The 20,029-nt window shown below is 38.0% G+C and overlaps 1 protein-coding gene across 1 annotated transcript in view; it reads left to right on the top strand.

Moving 5' to 3' along the window:
- The window catches only part of asap1a (ArfGAP with SH3 domain, ankyrin repeat and PH domain 1a), a 38,131-nt gene that overhangs the window by 377 nt on the left and 17,725 nt on the right, over window positions 1–20,029 (top strand). The window contains 5 exon segments of the mRNA XM_043220668.1: window positions 234–326; window positions 1,646–1,772; window positions 14,885–14,957; window positions 18,800–18,945; window positions 19,107–19,181. Of these exon segments, the coding sequence (XP_043076603.1) occupies window positions 268–326; window positions 1,646–1,772; window positions 14,885–14,957; window positions 18,800–18,945; window positions 19,107–19,181 (480 nt within the window). The 5' untranslated portion in view covers window positions 234–267.

Genomic DNA, 20,029 nt, shown 5'->3' with positions numbered 1-20,029 from the left:
TTCTAAGCTGGTTTGAGATTGCCATTAGCTTACTGACCAACTAACGTTTTTCTAAATGATTAGCCATTTTGAGATGTTGGTTTTTGTGGATGGTTCTAAACTGGTCTACCAGCTTGGAACGGCTAGAAACCAGCAACTATCTTAAACTGGATTTTCCAATAGGGCTCTAGTGTATTGAGTTGATTATATAGTATATATACTCTCTGATAATAACACTTTTCTTATTGCCTTAGCTCAAGGTTGTTTTATTGAGGTGACTACAGAGCCATGAGGTCCTCATCTTCGCGTTTATCAAGTTTTTCCTCCAGGGATTCTTTATGGAGTCGGTGAGTTGAAAAATGCACTGCTCTTTTTTAATGCATCATGCCACTGAATATTCCATCTGCACATCATGTGTGCTTCCAGTGAGGTTTTTTTTCTGCTTCTGGTTTTGCACATCAGTCTATGCTAACGTTCCTCAATTTACGGCGCCGAAATCAAAGTGTGTTTGAGTTTAATCAAAGAACTACCTGACCTCTGAAACTGTTTCATGCCCCTAATAAAAAAGACAGATTGTGGTTTTGTGAGGCCCTGGGCAACAGCCTTTATGGATGTCCCCTCTTGTCACAGTAGTCTAAATAATGTGCTGTAATATTTCAGAGAGAACCAACCTAAAGTTCCTACAAAATAAAACTGGTGAATTTAAGAGAATGATTAAACCATCTTATATGGCAGAAGATGCCTGTTTATGCTGTGTTATAGCAGCGTACACATATAACCGGCTGATCTACTACTATATTTAACTTGCCTTCAGTGCATGAAACCATAAATTCCGTCTGCGTTTAGTAGATATCAGCATTAGGACAAATATGCTTTATAGACTGCATTGCACTTTTAAAGTATTGATTGGTACTCAATAGGACCGTTTATTATTATTTTTTTTAATTTAGTACTATTTTTTAGTCTTATTAATACTGATTTTACCAAAAAATATACAATATTAATTTCTCTATACCATACACATTTAGTTTACTTATTTCATTTCCCCCCTATGTGCTCTGTCACAAAGCAGCCCCAGTAAAGCCCTCTCCATTGCGTTCTGGCGCATGCGCGGTTTCTCCTCTTGTTTATCCCGTCATCATTGGTGGGAGGAGATGAGCGTGCGTGCACGCGCTGGTGTCAGGGAGCTCAGACCGTCAGGACGGGGGGAAAACGGAGGAAAGAGAAAGGGAAAACAGAATGAAACCGCTTCCGAAACCGGAACAACAATAATTGAAGGAAATACTCAAAATATCAGACTATTTTAAAGCTAGAGTGTGGAATGAGGGCTTTCTAAAGCAGCATCCCGCAGCTTTACATTGAGAGAACAAGGAGAGGAGTCTGAACCGTTTTATGTAGATGCAAGTGGATAATTAAGACAAGGGAAGAGGAAAGACGTGGAAATTACACACAACGACCCTCTCTAGGGACGGGAACTGCATAGTCTGTGAAGAAAAAGCCACTGCCACACGTTTGGCTACGTTTCTTTTCGTTTTATGCATTGCCTTGCCATTCAACCTTGCCCAACCAGAGACACGCCGCTCCGTTCTTGACCACCCCTGTGTAATTCATGGTGCTATTGTGATTTTTCTCCCCTCCATTTTTATTGGGCGACCGTGTTTGCAAGGATGCCGGATCAGATCTCCGTGTCCGAGTTTCTCTCGGAGACGACGGAGGATTACAATTCCCCCACGACTTCAAGCTTCACCACCCGCTTGCAGAGCTGTCGGAACACGGTCAATGTTCTGGAAGAGGTAAGGCCGCTCTGTCACTGTTGTACGAGGGAGGCTCAACTCACACTATTGTGCGAGACACAAATAACGGTCCGGTCCGATGGAGGATCCAGTTTTTTTTTCGCACACATTTCTGTCCTGCAACCTCTAAGTTCTCCTTGAAGCCCCGGTTCGTCCCCGTTGGGTTGCTTGTAGATACGGATTTAACGTTACAGTTACACAGAATGCGGCGATGATGAATAGTCAATGAAATTGTGATCCATTGTTAGCAGTTATACCTGTAACACAGTTTGCATTATTCGGGATTGTTATTATATGCCTTTTCTGATTTTAAAACGCGCTCAGCTGTTTTAAGGCTATTCATTTTCATTTGTGCGCATTTCATTAAAAATCTTTTTTTATTGTTTTAATAAAGAGGTCTAGCGTTTATTATAATGCGCTCGTGAAAATTAATTTCGTTTATCTAGGATCACGTTCACGCGGGAAGGTCAGTTAGACTTAATGTCGTTTTATTGATTATGTGGCTGTTTTCTCAGAGAAAACGTCATAATTTGGATCTTTGGCGCAATTCTGTTGAAGAACTCCGTGATGTCATCGAGGCCGTGGACGGGCAACACATTGGGAGCCTAAGATGACTTGATGGGAATTTAGTCCATTTTTATTTGTGTAATGAAATACCCTTAAGTATTTAAGGTGCGTTCCGTATTTCTTTCGCTGTTAAGCTGAACACGTTTGAGAAATATGATATCAGAAATATAAAGCTGTATTGTATCCGGAGCGGGCTGCACCTTATTGGTCCCTGCCATGTTGACATCACATGGCCTGCTGTATCACACAGTTATTATTAATAATATGAATTGTTAAAATAATAATGTTTATGATAAAATGCTTTAACAAGCACGCAATTTCATTTAAACAACTAGAAATATTTTTTACATAATAAACAGCATGTTTATGTATAATTGCCATACAAATCCACGTTCATTAATTTTAATGAATTATTTCTCAACGGTACATTTATGTATTGCGATGAATTGAATATATAATGGGAATATGCAGAGATTGTAAACCACTTCATACAAGTGTAACTGTGATTAGATCGACCTCAGTTAATTAGTCAAAAGCAACAAATGCACTGGAACATAAGCGAAGACAGATGGGCTAATGGTCCCCATGACCTAGATGTCTGTATGTTATTATGCTCATAGATGAGCGCGGAATATCAGAATGAGTGGAGTTAAGGAATCTGCATAACCTTTACTTAAAAAATGGTTTTAATGCGGGTGTGTTTTTGTGTTTAAATCACACGATCTACGGCAGCCTATAATTTTGCCATTTGGGAAAATATACCAAAGCGTCAACTTGTTTATTTCATCATGTGAGCTATTAAATAATTTATGCGTCAAACTCTCTCTTTTAGTTCCGTCCACAGACGTGGAAAAGCATTCGCTTATTTTATGTGCGCGCTTTGATGTTCTGGAGAAGTAAACGTAGGGCTTGGGAACAGCCAGTTGTGCTTCCCAAAGAAATCCCACAAGTCATGCCAGCGTCTCTCATCCTCTGTGGATCTAAGATTTGTGATGTTCTAAGAATAGTTCACGTAACAAGGAGAGGTTATTCTCCTGAGCAGTGGTTCCAGGAGCAGAAAGAGTGAGATAGAGAGAAGGGATTAACCTACTTACACATGGGCCAGAGAACACCTGACTTGCCAAGACAACAGAGAGCTCTGCAGGCAGATGAAGGGGCTTCCTCTTGCTCCGCCACAGGGCCCACTCTTTATTGACACACTGTTTTAATGGCCAAGAAAGACACGGTGATCCCCGAATGACTCTGGGAGACATGAATGTCACCACCATGAATTAGCAATGTCTAGGGTAGTGATAGGAGCCTTTGTGAGGCAGAATGAATGGGAGGTGAATGAACAGCGCTCTGAATAATGCACATGGGCAGACTGACCGTATTTTTTAAAGCGAGGGTGTTAAGGAAACAAACAGAAAGCTCAGGCTGGATTGTGTATAGAGCCAAATAGCGGTTATAGCTAGAGATGTTTCTGGTGATCTTGAGAGACTCCTCCGTGGTGTCTCGTTTTTGGCAGCCCTACGTGTTCTTTTGGCCTTTGAAAGCATCGGCAGAACCTAAAGGATTTCCGCTCTCATTTCATTGAGAGGTAGAAGACACAGGAATGTTTGGGAGAAAAAGGGAATTGTCAGATGACATGAATTTGCATTGCTTCACTTGAGCGACATCACACTACGTTTCTAAAAACACACGCACTAACCATCAGGCTTGCTCGAATTCAGATGAGTGAAATATTTTTAAGTGTACTATTTAGTTGAATCACTAGTTGTGTTTACATGCGCTAATATTCATAAACCGGAATGAATTCAGCGAATTCAAACTTCAGATGCTGAAAGTTCTGTTTATGTAAACCCTAGATGTTACAATCTGATTCAGATATTCATTTGCATACACATTACAATGGACCCTTTTCAAGTCTATGATGACGTGTTTCCGTGGTCATCAGCATTGTAAATGTAAAAGTTTTTTATATTTTGATTAAAAAAAAGCCTAGGCTAATGCGAGCCTACTTCTAATGCAATCTATAGTGACAGTAAATTTGACATCGTTTCCTTCTGTTATTAGTCTCTCTCAAGTTTTTTTTTTTTTGTTTTTTTGAAAAAAATATATCATGTTTTTCTTTTGCTATTTAACCAAATATGATGAAACCCGAAAATGTGAAAAAGCGCTATATATTTAAAAAAGGACTACAAATATTTTTGAATCCAGTTGAGAAAATACATGGATACAACTGTTGACATGCCTAATTCTAAATAAAGTTCAAACTATTTCAGGTCTACACCACCCCTTTCAATCCAGTCGAAATCGATGAAGAATTTTCAGCCTGATTGAGCCATTAGTCAGATTATAAATCGATTATTCAATTGCATTTAAATGAAGCTATTGGCATTGAAGTGTACAGTTTCACCTGCGTTGGAGCTGCTAGGTGTTTAACTGGAGTTTTACTGGAGTCAGCATTTACAGCTGCACCCAAGTGAGGTGCTTTTTGTTTTAGCGAGTCATCCATAGGTTTGTTCCAAAACCTGCTTTGTTGCTTCCTGCCTACAAAGACAGCTGCCTTCTAAGGAGACATTCACACAAAAAGTGTTTTTGCATCCTGCTTTTTCAGTGTTTTTCGGTGTATACTTAATTCACTTTGGTCTATTCTAAAATCTAAGAAGTTAAAGAACTTTTAACTTTAACTTTAAAAAGTCTAATGTTTTTAAATACATAACTTGTTCTGTGTGAATGACCTTTATGGTAGTTTCCTAACTGTCATGAAAGCACATAGATAATCAATTTAGAACAGTGACTCACCATGATAGCACTCTACATAGGAGACTCAATTTACAATTAACTTAAAGGTCAACTAAATAATAAACAAAATAATTAAACACTTTATTTCAGTGACTGTACTTACTATATTAATAACAGCAAAATATACATAATTACAAGAAACAAAACTATGTACCCAAAGTACATGTTAAGTAATATTGCTCTACTAACTGTATAATTACTCTTTAACAGACACCTTAAAATAAGGTCTCTTTAAATAATCTCCTGTCTTCTGTTAATTTTATTGACTGAAGCCGTCACAATGAATTCTGGGAATTTCCTTATCCACAAAGAACATGCATATGTTACCTTAAATCTTGCTTCTCTATGCAACCCATGGTTTTGGCAAACAGTTTTTTAGATGTGCTTATTTAAATGTTTGTGGTTTTTTATTACAGAAGCACATACTGTATTAATTTGCATATGTCTTGTAACCTTGCGAGCAATATGTGTGAAATTCAGCTTCTCCCACTGTAGTACTACCAATCGTATTCATAATTTTCCACAGGGACTTACTTTGCATTTTAGCTATACATTTTATCAGATGATGGATTTCCTTGGAATCAAACCCATGACCTTAGCGTTGCTAGCACCATGTCCTATTGTTTGAAATACATAATGCTCAAAAAGTAGTAGGATATCAAATAAAACCCCTTAAGCCTTCAACCGTTAATGTTACTGTATTGTATCTCCACTAATTAAATCTGTAATCTTCTACATTTTCACCATCCTTCACTCTATTTTGTCCACGACACCTTTGTCCTAATACTGCATTCCATACAAAGCCTCTCCATTTTGATAATGGTTTCCATGGCACTGGGCTCGTACATTCTCATCATGAGGACCAGATGGCGAGATAGATGTATAGACTGCCTAATCGACAAGCTGCTAGCGTGCATACTTACAGACAGTATTTTTCTACTCAATTTCCATTTTTTGGTGATTTCAGAAAAGATCAGTTACAGCCTTGTCGTGGGAGCTTGCATGGAAACTCACTTCTTGTTGATTGTTTGTTTTATTTTACACAGAACAATCCAGCGAAGAGATTGTCTGTTTTATCCCAGCAGGGAGTAATGCCCTCACCGATAATCCTTTCGGCAAAAAAAAAGTAAAAATGTCCCTGAGTGCTTAAGGGAGAAGCCCCCAGTGACTGATACTGCAGTTAGTGCTTCATTTACATGGGCATAGAATAAATCCCTTGCACAGAGACATGCTGTAATATTCTGCACTGCAGCAAAACCCATCCAACTATAGACCGAATTCACTCATTTGATGCCTGAGGTGGAGCTTAAAGTATTAAAAGGGAACCGTAGACAAAACACCCCAGAAACTTGGATATTTTATGGTCTTATGCGTTGAGAATAAGAGCAGAAAGATCAGTTGAATGTTTTTAGTCGAACTCCTCTTCAGCAGTCTGACTCTGGGTTAAATGGGTCAGTGGAATACCTCCTTAACAACACACCGACTCTCATGTACACCCACTGCTTAGTCATTTCTGTCTGTAGAACTAAATAAATATGAATAAAAGATGTCCACCTTTCTTATCATTTGCTCATAATATGCTCTTTTGTTTGCTTTGTTCACTACAAGCAAATAAAAGACTATTTTGGTACTGTTTTGTGTAGTTTTAACTCCAAGCAGAGATTACGGCAGTATTGAGGAATCTCATCATTGCTTTTTATTGATGGCTCTGGAAACAATGAATATATTTGCCAGCACAAAAGACCACATGCTAACAGTTCACTATACAAATGTGATTCTGATTTGAAAGCTATTAAGTAGATTTACAAATAATTTTTAAGGTTTTCTGTTGGCATCTGCAGGTTCGGCATTTGTTTGCTTTTTTTTTTTTTTTTTTTTTGTTTACACATTTATTTTCTGTGAATTCATTCATGCATTATACTGCCTGCATGGTATTCATGGGAACAACAATAAATCGCTCTAGTGACCTATTTTATGGCAGACCTGATCTGCAACCATTGATTTGTGGCCAGATGGGAAATCAGAGGATTTGCACCACATTTGGTTGCTTTGAAATTCCTGGTGCATGAGATCTATGGGATTGTAGGGTTTGATGTTTCGGTGCTGAACAGATTGAAATATTTCACAGCATTATGTTTTCATGTAGCAGGAGAAGACTGAGCTGTTAAATCTTCTTCTTTTAATGTACATTTACATTTATTCATTTAGCAGATGCTTGTATCCTGAGTGAAGTTCAAAACAATTTAATTATTTTCATTTAATTTGAATTCGGCCTTGAGCCAAACTGAGCAGTGATAAAATATAGCTTTCTTTTTATAACACAGCAAGTTAAATCAAGGAAATCAATTATTATTGTTGCTCTTTGCAATTACTGATTTTGATTTGTCAGTTCTGTGGATTCAGTTGTTCACTTACATTTAAACTGCATCTTAATTTTATAAATGTCGATAAAACGTTAGTGTGAGAATTACAGCGTTTCCATTTACCCATGTTATGTGACTAAAACATAACTCTCATGATAGGTCATGACGACAGATGTTGAAATGTTTACGTATATAACAGCCACAGCACTAGCCATTGTTTCTTTAGAGATGTTTCTTTAGAGAAAGAGCATGCAAAGTCGCTTCTGAGATACGCTACGACGCAAAACATAAGCAGCGACTAGTGTGCCCATGTCGAAGCAATAATTCACCACAGATGTGTGCGGTGTATATAAGGAGTTGCCCAAACATTAATGAAAAGGAAATCCCTTTATACTTGAGTGTGGTCATTTATGAGGTGATTGTTGGAGGTTATAGTACTTTAAAGAGTTATCTATGTTCTCCTGGTGACCTGTAAAAAAAATATATATTTTCAATGCAGTTTTGAGATATATTCCTTTTTGAAAAAAGTGTAAAAACGTATACATGTAAGTTTTTGCAAAATTCATATGTTTCCATGTGTTTTTGGAAAATTGATTTTCAAATCCCAATTTCAATTTGAGCCGTTAGAATGGTAATAGAAACGCAGCTAGTGTTTTTTTCATCGTCTGTAAAAAATAAATAAATAAACAAAAAAAAACCCAAAAGTGATTCCAAAAATATTGTTCATCTCTGTCATTATCGTTGTGGTGTGGACTATTATTAAAACGTTATTATAGTTATCATTATAGTTATTTTTGGCATGAAAGGGCCTTTAGTGTCGCTGCAGCTTGCAAAACACACAAAGAAGAAGTCAAAGTGCTTTTAGATGCTCTGATTCAGAATTTAAAGGGATAGTTCACCCAGGAAATGCAAATTCTATCATTAATTACTCACTTTAATGTCGTTCATCTTCATTCATCCTCCAAACACAAATGAAGATATTTTTGATGAAACTCTCAGACCCTCCCATAGACAGCAATGCAACTGCATTGTTCCCAGATCCATAAACATAGATAGGACATCAGTGGTTCAAGCATAATTTTACAAAGCGAAGAGAATGCTTTTTGAGCTCAAAGAAAACACAAATCTGCATTTCTGGACCTGAAAACATTGCAGTTATGTTGTTGCCTATGGAGGATCAGAGAGCTCTCGGATTACATCAAAAATATCTTAAATTGTGTTCCGAAGATGAACGTATTTTCATATTTGGGTGAACTAACCCTTTAAATGAAATGCCAACATCTTTCACTACGCTTATAGCTTGATCACTTAGACATGAGCGTTATGACGTTATCAGTCAGACTCAGAAGTAGCGTTCTCTGTAGCAGTCTGTGATTACTGAACAGTGGCTGCTTAGTGTTAGTCAGCAGATTAATAGTGCTGCTGCTGTTGGCTCTGACTCTGCTGCTGTGTGATTGTGCTGTGTGTCTGTCATTTGAGAGTTGTCCAGGCCAAGCTCAGCTGGATGGTTATACAAGCGCATGCAGCAGCTGAGGGAGGGACAGCGTGCCGCTTCTCGTGTCCTTGCGTTGAGGTCACCAGACGCACTCTCAGGCATGGACGAATTGTCTTCTTTACCGGCCTTCAGGGCTGACCAACCCCTCCGTCAACAAAAGCCACCCTGCTCTGACTGGCACCGCTAATGCTAAAAATATACTTTTAGGAACAGCATTAGTAAAAGGGCTTAGGTACTTGTGCAGGAAGACCTTGATTGATTCATTCGTCCTTGTCCTCATTTGACCTTGAACACAAATGCTTTGTTTGGGTAATAATGTTTAGTTTCGGCAATTCCAGCTTTTGGAAAAGACTGCTCATAGTTGGTTCTTTGAGTTTAGTTTGTTAGGTGGAGAAGTGTTCTGGAAAAAATTTCCTTTGGAATTTGTTACATCTTTTCTCCACCCTGATCTAAAGACAGCAGTTTACTGTTGGCCAGATGACGGTCAAGTAAACGGATGACAGGAAAAAGTCCATTCATTCAGTCTATTCAAAAAAGAAATTGGTGCGAGTTGAAAGAGAAATGTATCGCATTTATTCAGCAAGAATGTATTAAATTGATAAAGTGACAGTATCAACTTTTTTTACATTGTTACAAAACAATTATGTTTCTAATAAATGTTCTTTTGATTGTACTATTTGTCAAATAAACCTGAGAAGTTGCATTAAAGTTTATTCAAGAATATTTATCAGCACAGCCGTTTTCAGTATTGATAATGAAACTATTTCTTGAGCACCAATTCAACATAAAGTGTAAGAATGATTTCTGAAGGATCGTGTGACACTGAAGTAGTGGCTTGACTTGTAGTGTTTGTAAATTTCATGTTCTGTGATATTCACAAAATAAACATTCATGTGAAGTAATTTTTTAGTAACTCAGTGTCCAAAGTTGATTTCAGCAGTGCTCTCTGCCATGATGAGCTGAGGTTAATATGCTACTCTGTACTCTGCCAAACAAAAAAACATTCTGGCCGATACCATGAAGCTGGTAATTAACTTAATTTTACAAAATTCACATCATTTATATATGAAAATATGTATCAATTTATATACGTCTAGTATTGAGTGATACTGCGAATTTACAAATATGACAAGCACTAATCGGTTTTCTGCCTACATTTTTAAAAGCATTGACCCCAGTGTGTCTTTTAGAGTACCACGAGAGTTTCCATCTGGCTCCCTCTGTATGATCTTTGTGTCAGTGTGTTTACGTGTGTGTGTGTGTGTGTGTGTGTGTGTGTTTTATTAATCAGACTTGGGCAGAACATGGAATCCTCAGAACCAAAGGCATACCTTGCATTCTGCGTGAGTATCAGAGGGCCAGTTGCCATGGATACGAACTAAACAGACCATAATTTACACAATGACCTGTTCTTCTCATATCTAGAGCCACAGATTCAATCAGTGCCAGCACAGGAGTGGTGCTTGCCAGGCCTGTGGGTGTTCAGTGGCTCAGCGATCGGGTGTTGACTTCATGTAATGTTTCCATTGCGTTTCTCTCAGTCATTTGTATCTTTTTCTTCCACAGTTATTGTAATAAAAACAGACAGAATAAAGTTGGATCACCCTTGGCCTGCAGTTCTGACTCATAAACCCCATGAAACTTTGGCCTGAGCTCTTTCCCTTGCATCGCCACAGACCCAGTCAAGCCTGCTGGCTTTGGTTGGCAGCAAGAAGTAATTCCTTAAGGAGTTCATGTTTCTTGGGGCTGATAGCTGGTGCAGGTCTCTCCTGACCTAAATGCCAGTATTTTCAAGTCCTGGAAAAGTTTTCTAGTGAAAGACCTTTTTGGCCGGCTGTATAGAGAGCGTCTTTTCTTGCTTGGCAGGCCTGTGTTCTTCTCGATCGGCTGTCTTGATAAAGTCCAATATCGATCTGGTTGTTCATAGTGTGAATCTAATGGATTGTGGTTGCGTTGAGCGGCAGTAAAAGTGTATTATAGCACTGTTTTTCCACTAGTATCTTGTTTCTGAGGGACCTACAGCTTTGAGATTTGTTCGGATGAATGTTGTGCGAGGTTGGGTCGTTTCTTTAGTTTATCGCCTGCTTCTTGTTTTGACCTGGCAAAAAACATTATTTGACCGGTTTTGAGATATTGTCACAAAAGGTGTTTTCAATTTTGGCTAGGATTACTGAGTGCTCCAGGAAGAGAGCCAAGGGCTCAGCGATGCCCATCGGTTGAGTGGGTGAACAGAGGGTCAAGGTTTGTTCTGAGTATTGTAGACAAGTATTAGCACATTACTGCAGTCTATCCCGTCATAAAGAGGCAAACTGCTTAGTCATGGAAGGACAAAGTAGTCCTTTATTGAGAGTGTCATATTGTTATGGTGCCAGTGAGTGTAATGTTGCATTTGTTCTCAATAGGGCACTTAACTTTCTCTGTCTGTGTAATAACTGTAGTGCTGCATTTCATTTTTGTTTTCTTAGCATCCAGATGGTACTGGACTGAAAAACGCATAAAATTCAAGTAGCTGATTGACTATAAAGGAAATAGTTCACTCAGAAATGACATTTCTGGCACTCTTCACTCACCTTTGTGTCGTTCTGTATGAGTTTCAAGGAATATCTTTTCAGCTCTTTTGTTTGATGCTGAAAAAAACTACTGCTACAGTATATCAATCAGTACTTGCAAATGTGTAAGTGTAATGTCAAATGTATAAAACATATGGTTGAGAGATTCTCCAGATGATGATGTAGATGTCACCTGCTGAGCTTTATCGTCTCTGCAGTGCTCAGATTGACTCTTCTGTTCACTGTGGTCACGCATAATAGCCTACAAGACCATTTGAGGATGTGGTTAGATTGTTGTAATTAGTTGTGTAATGATATTGGTCATACATCTGAAAACTAATATTTCACACTTACAGGGTAACTGAATTAGCATATACTACTGTTCAAATGTGTGGAGTCAGTACAATTGTTTTTGGAAGAAATTAATTATTTTATTTAGCAAGGATGTGTTGCTTTGTTTAAAAGTGACAGTAAACAGTTTTTCAAATAATTTCTGTTTTAGTAGTATGAATATGTTTGCCTTAAGGTTATCTGTAAGATAACCATCCGTAAGAGGCCATATGACTGAAATGTGAAGCAAAGTCTATGGGCGAGACTAGTGTGTGCCAAAACAAAATTTGTATTTTCGACATATAAGCGTTCAAAACTTACAGTCCTCATTACATCACCCGGCACTTCAGCTTCTTTTCAAATTCTCGTCTAAAGTCTGAAACGTTCCACCCCTACACTACAAACAGATCCTCAAGCTGTGGCTGAAATTGGTTACTTCTATTCTATTCTATATGTAATCCTTTAAAAATGTATACTGGTTTCCTCAAAAATGTTAAACAGCACTAATAAGAAAGAATAATATGATTTCTGAAAGCTCTCATATATAATCTAGTTTTATGCTAAAACATCTAATATTTAGTTACACTTTATGAAGACTGATAGTTGCCTTTTAAATGTTTGTTTGTGGTACTGCCTGCTAATTGCATTAATGAAAATGATTTTCTGTTCACTTTTATAAATGATGGATGTAACCATTAGTAAGTGCTCGTTTCCCAATGTTTCTTTACATCCTGGTATATAGCTACAGGATGTTGTAGCTCATAACAATGAAATAACAAGGGAAATGACCAGGGATAAAAAAAGCTCTGAAGAGTCTCGACCTGACGAGTCTGTCTCTCCCCAGACCACAGTGGGCAGTCCAATTTTGGTGTACCGATGTCCAAACATAGCTGCAAGAAAATGAGAGCATGGCCACAGAGAGAAATCATTTATCACACGAGTGGCTCAGAACCACTACTTTCATCACCACAGGTTCTTGATCAGTGTGCCACAGCTGTGCAAATGCTCATAATTCCTCTGCCTCAGCATGCCTTGTGCTCACTGTAGGAGGTACATGAACACAATGCGTGGCTTATAGAAACACAACTCATCTCTAAACATATAACAGGACATCAGTCAACAGACTGGATTAGAAATGACATGTTTCCTGTCAGGGTTTTCCTGGCAACTCGGCCACAATCAGTGTAAAACTGCTGTTTTGGTAGAGGAAATGAGAGAAAATATGATTCTTGAGCAGGGGGTTTGCTATAGGTTTGTTTCTGCTTGGTCTGATAATTACCATCTGATTTCAAAAGAAAACAAACAATATTAACTTAAACCGTAGATAATGTATTGAAGATTATTCACTAGTTTAATCTAGATTAAGAAAAGAAGTGAGGTGGGAGAAAGAGGGGGGTGGATTGAGACTTTGAACTCGGGAAGCCCAGCACAACAGCGCTGCATGTCTGTGTGATGCCCACTAGGCTATTGTCATTTATTATCATTAAATAACATTTTTATATTGGAATGTAAGATTTGTTTTGTATTTATTGTCTCAGTATTTATTGTCACACGATCCTTCAGAAATCTTTTTAGTATGCTGATTTGCTGCTCAAAAAAACATGGCATATTATTATAAATGTTGAAAAATATATTTTGTGGAAACCTTGATGCTTTTTTCAGGATTATTTGATCAATAGAAAAACAAAACTGGAAACAGCGTGTATTTGAAATGGAAATGTCAAAAATATCTACTGTCAATTGAATTTATCAATTGAATATGTCCTTGCCTTGCTAATAGTTCCTTACTGATTCCTAGTAAGAGTAGCACACATGTATCGCTCTTTTGATAACTTCACAGTTCATGATAAAGCATTCAAATAAATTCATTTAGTAGTTGTAAATGTATCAATATTCACCAAGGCCTTTGAAAATGTCCCCTTTACTTTTTATTTTCAGAGAGCTGTCGTAAATGTTGAGGGATTTGCTTTCAAATTGTGGCCTTAAGCTCTGTCTTTCTCATTAATCACCATTGAAGGGCTTCTTTAAAGACACCACAGATTATTTTGGGTACATTTGGGAAGAGTGTGTTTGTGTTGGTTGCTTTGGCTGTTCGGACTCACATCTGTTAGCTACCCGCTGAAACAGAGCACATGTATGTATCATGATGCATACTTTTTGTTGCCAAAAGTTTTTTTCTGTTTATTCCAATCATAACACGTCAATTTTTTTCTGAGGCAGCTTGCCTATATTCTGGACACTTGTGTAATTTCATCAAGAGAGACACACATCTGATAGAATCAAGGAGGGAGGGACATCAGCCAGGACACAAGTTCAAAGCGTGTATAAGAGTAAAGCAGAGTTTATATGTTTCCCAGCAACTCATACACGGTTTCTTTCTTTTAAAGATAGAAACAAGCAGATAGAAGGTCAGTGGGCTGCTCGGAGGAAACAGGATTTGCTGACACCTTCTTGTTTACTGTCATTCATTAAAATATTTGAAGAGATCTTTATGAGCTGAGACCCTCAGGAGCATGTCTTGTACACTAAGCTCTCAGTTTCACAGCAGTTTTGATTTTTTAAATGATATCCACCTCGAGACAATTATTCTCGGCCGAGGGGTTCTCCCTGTCCTCTTGCTGCCATGGTTGCTAGGAAACTGCGTGTCAAGGGTCTGTCACTGGTATGTTAAGTTGTCTAGCCACTCCAGGTTGTCTTTTCTGAGAAGATCTTTGCCAATGTTGATTACATTTATTAGTTGGCTGACTTGCTTTTATTCAGTAGATAAATATTGCTGTTTACAGGAGTATAAGCTGCTTTTTAGTCATAATTTACAGGGAATATCTCTGACATTTTCTCCACCTGTTGGCCCATATGAGCATTCAAAATTTGCCAGATTGCCTATGTTTGGTTTTGCCCCTCAAGGTGTGGCCAGTGATGCATTTCCTCTGGAATTCTAAGATCATGAATCATAAATGAATCACAGACCTTTTTTAGCTGTGTTTTACAACCAAGCTCTTCTCTTCTCTCTCTCTCTCTCAGGCTTTGGACCAGGACCGAACAGCTTTACAAAAAGTCAAGAAATCTGTCAAAGCAATCTACAACTCGGGTCAAGGTGAGTTTCAACCCATCTCTTCAACAGTACTTCTGGAAATAATAAAATAAGATTCCAAATTTCCAGAGGAAGGTAATTTTTGACACATTGAGTGGTTATAGAAAAGGTTAAAGTGACTTTTTCAAATTCCTGGGGAAGTACTAATCTAGCCAACAATCCTAAAGTGAGAAGTTTTTCACAGGCTCCATCTCCAGCTACACATTTACCATCTCTTCCCCCGTTCCTTCTAGGGAAACTCGAATGCTTACATGCCCTCTAGGGTAAATCAGCATGAAAGGTCAGGAAATCCTTCAGACCATCTCTTTAGTAGTTTTTGGCTCATCCAGTCCCCTCTCTGCCCTTTATCAGCTTGCAATTCTTCAATGTCATTCCTATTGGCCAAGCACACAGCCCAGATGCCAAATATCTGTGTCTGTTTGATCAAGGCCTCATAATGCCTAATATTTACACTCAGTCATCTCTTGTGAATCGGAAATTGACAAAGACATTGACATTTGCAAGAGGATCAGGGCTGGAGATTGAGAACCACACAGTGTGGATATAAGTATATTTAGGACTCTAAAACAGGACAGATAAATGTGTTCTGCTGCTGTGTGACCTAGGTCACAATGGACGACTAAACTATAAAAGTATGAAAAGGCTGAAAAAGATGATAAAAGCACTGCTACAGCCATACATAATCATACAGATGTATTTGACTCTTGTGCTGTTTGATCAGTTAGCTTGTTATGAGTTTATTAAAAAAGAGTCTTAAGAACTGCATTATTGGTATCAAAAGAAGCCTAATTATACAGGCTTTCAGTCAAAAAATGTTTCTCTTTAACAGTCCAAAACATGTTAAATAAAGTATGCGCATCTGTAATAAAACATGCCTCACACGGCTCCAGAATATGAATGTTTTAATAAACACTTTTCTCTCACTTCTGCTGACTAGTTTCTTCTGAAAGAAGAAAGCCATATACATGTCATATACTTTAATAATAATTTTATTATTATAGCATTTAAAAAAAATATTTTGGTTCCCGAATGAGCACTTTTAATGTTTTGAGATCCCCTCAGGTTGTTCCTCTGGGTCCCAGCTGGTCATTTATAGAAGGTGACAATCCAGTGTTTCTGGGTACCAGATTTTTATGTGGCGGTTTTCAGTGATGCGATACGTAAGACTTCCTCTTGTGAACTGCAGTGCTGGATGAGATTGATAGGCTGACCTCTCTCTGACCTCAGTATCCCTTAGAGAGCACTCGTCCTCTACACCTCTTCAGCAATGCAGAGACATTCCCATCATGATTCAGCAAACGCCAGCAGGTTGTCACCTTTTCGGTTTGTGAATGAAATCACACCATCTCCAGCTGAATGCGGCCACTCATGATGCACATCACTCTGCTCACTTGTCTTCCTGAAGTGCGGAGCTTCTCATGTTATGCTATTAAGTGGAGAGCGTTACTGCTAGCGGCAGGCAGAGGAGCGGCTCCCGCTGTGTTATCGACTCTGCTGTGTGCATTGCAGGTGGCCTCTGTGTCACGATCCTGTTTAATCAGATGTGACTGTATAGTAAGCACTCTAATCGGCTCCTGATGATTAATACCTGAGCTCCTGACACTTGGCATGGGGCTTTTATCCTCTGTTGAATTGCAGAGGTCTGCTTATGTCAGTTTGCTTACAGTCTTGTTTAGATCTGTCTGCGATCTTTTAATCCGTCTGCATTACAAGATCTACTTATCTTCAGAAGTATCAACAGTTAACGAAATTTATGTTTGCCATGATTTTATTATTTTTAATCCAATGCCTTATTTCAGTATTAACATTGATATTAGTATTTAATATATGTAATTATGTAATTAATGTCTACTTAATGTAAAACTGTAATTAATCAAAGGTGCTATGCAAATAATAATAATAATAATAATAATAATAATAATAATAATATTATTATTATTAGTAGTAATGTGTTATCTTTTGTTTATATATCTATGTAATTTATATATAACATCTAATAAATTAAAGGAAAATGTATTATAATAAATAGTAGTGTTCATTTTATATTTAATGTATAAAATGTTCTATATAAATCAAATAATAATAATAACAATTTTAATTGTAAATAACCTTTCATGCATAAAATGATGCAAAACATTTTTAAAAAAGTAAAACTTTTTACCAAAAAAGCACTTCCATTTGTGTTATTACATAGTTTTCATGACTTCTCTACTATTCTAAAATGTGGAAAATAGTAATATAAAATAAGTGCATTTGGGTGAAATTAGCTTAAAAAAGCTTATAAGAATAAGGACATAAACAAGCCTAAAAATTAACTCAACTTTTTATATATATATGTATATTTAGAATTCCTTTTTTATGGTTGTTGTTTTTTTGTTTGTTTGTGAAGAATATAAACATTCATTTAAATTATCACCTTCAAAACTCCACAAAGGCAGCAGAAGGTGACAGTCCTCTGTATCAGGGCACCAGATGTCTAAGCTCCACTCAACAAGACAAATGACCTAATAATGTCACTCTGTCATGGGCTGGGGTCCCAGTGTGGAACTCTGGGAAGATGATGAATCAGTCCCAGATGCTGCTGGTGTCAGTATTGTTTCCTCATATGGAGACCCTAAACTTTAATATTAGAACTTCTTTTCATGTTGTTTATTAAACAAAAGACTGTTTTGTGTGTAGATGTTTTCATTTTGGTATAGACAAATTGTTATTGGGCACCTGCATTATTTTCCTGTTGGTGCTGATGACCTTGATGACTCTCTGTCTGTGCCCAGTGAGCTGATGCTTGTATTGGAAAGGCTATTATTGGTTTAGTTTACATCCTGTGGGCTGAGATTTACACAGAAATCTGTCCTAGTTGACAAATGTACAGGGAATTGTGGAATTCCCTTTTCTTCCTTCCTGTTATGTTATTTAAATAGGTGTGTTCAAGTTGAAGCGGTGCTGAGCAGACCTACTGCTGTATGACATCAGTGAACCATGTGAGCGATTAGAGAGCAAATGGCTTTGTAAGCTTTTGAATCGCTCTCGTGGTACTTTGATGTTAAACACTGCTTGATCTGCACAGTGCCGCTTTGAGTCAGACACACCTGTTAAAGTGTTAGCTCAACAAAAAAAATTGAATTCTGTCATCAATTACTTAGCCTCATGTCGTAAGACCTCCATTCATCTTCAGAACACAAATTAAGATACTTTTGATGAAATCCAAGAGCTCTCTGTCCCTCCCATAGACAGCAACACAACTGATACGTTCAAGGCCTGGAAAGGTTGTAAGGATATTGTTAAAATAGTCCACAAGGCATCAGTGGATCAACTGTAATTTTATGTAGCTATGAGAATACTTTTTGTGCACAAAGAAAACTAAAATAACTTCTTATACTTCGACACACATTCACAAGAGTACCACAATGCATGGACTATTTTAACCTTTCTGAGCCTTGAACATGGTAGTTCTATTGCTGTCTACCGTCTGTTTCTTTAGCTTTGGAAATTGACATGACTTGACTCCACCCACTTGTGGAGTATATAGAAACTTTTTTATGTTAATCAGTAGTTAGGTTCTAAATTCTTGAAGCTGTGTATGAAGTGTGTGTTTTTATATTTACTTTCTTCTATATCTGCTTGATATGCAGAAAGGTATCAATTCATATGTTGATGCGGTGTAAAAAAAAGTAGAAAGTCTGCTGTTGGATTGATGAAGTGTTCAGGCAATGTGAACATCACTGAACATATTATTTTGCAATTCCTTTGATTATTCCAGTGGTGCAGAAATTACACTTTGGTCTTTAAACAAAGTATATTCCAGTCATATAATACTATGTATGGTTTTTTCTTATTCTCTACAGAGCATGTGCAGAATGAGGAGAATTACGGGCAGGCACTGGACAAGTTTGGCAGCAACTTCATCAGCCGAGATAACTCTGATCTGGGAACAGCCTTCATCAAGTTCTCTGGCCTTATCAAGGAACTGGCCGCTCTCCTCAAGAATCTGGTGAGGAATAGTGGAATTATTTTTTTTGTTTCATTCATATCTTATCTTCTCAGTTTTCATTTAATTGTATTATTTTTACTTTTTTATTATTATTTATTTTATTTACTGTAAAGTTTTCTGATCAGAAGCTGTATGATTTCTCCTCTGATTCTTCTCCTCAGCTCCAGAGTCTCAGCCACAATGTCATCTTCACCCTGGACTCCCTGCTCAAAGGAGATCTGAAGGGAGTGAAGGGGGTAAGATTTACATTGCCGTCTCTGGACTAAACTAATTGGAAAGGCCCCCTCTGAGAAACACCCTGATTTACTGCTCCATACCCGCCTTAAATGAATCCCTTTGGACCAAAAACGCACACTGTAAATCAGCTTGGAGTTAAATTACAGGGTTCTTCACGCCACTGTCCTCTATGAAACAGTGCCGAAGGAATGGCCACTGTTAGCGCTAGTAAACTGTGTGGGAGTGTTTAAGGCGCTTTGACTCAGCCAGTTTGAAGTGTTTACTGGTTAACTGGGGTAAAGAGCTCAGGCGTCAGACTGACCAATCCCGTCAGCCGCGTGTTGATGTCTCAGGCTTGAAGGCAAACATGTAGTGATTGTGAAAATTACTTACACTAAGTGTAGGGCCGTCTCACACTGAGCGGTTTTGGAAAGGCTGTCTGATTGTTTTCACATTAGCATGACCCAGGCTAAGAGCCTCTGCAGCATCAGCTGAATTTCTGAGTGGAAGTGATGAGGCTTCACTTTTTTGCTCAGTAGACGGAGGATACATACCTACCAGCCCCCATTCTTTCTCTCTCACTCTCTTATCTCGCTCATACTTTGTCCCTCTCTTTCTTTCACCCTCTTACTCAGCGGAAACGAAACCGTTTTCTAAAGCCCTTATTGACAGAGGCAGAGGCAGTTGAAGGGCATAAGTGCTGTCCCTGGAGGACATTATCAGCTCTCTCTAAAATCTTTCCTGGACTGGAACAGATGCCTTATAAACCATTAAAAAGCACCTACACCAGTGCTCCTCTGTGTGTAACAAGGACTCACTCAGAGACTCTTAAATTCAAGACAAAACACCAAAAACACATTTATATTCA

Source organism: Puntigrus tetrazona, chromosome 2 (genome assembly GCF_018831695.1).
Source record: "Puntigrus tetrazona isolate hp1 chromosome 2, ASM1883169v1, whole genome shotgun sequence".
Classification (NCBI taxonomy): Eukaryota; Metazoa; Chordata; class Actinopteri; order Cypriniformes; family Cyprinidae; genus Puntigrus; species Puntigrus tetrazona.
This window is presented reverse-complemented; position numbering and strand designations above follow the sequence as displayed.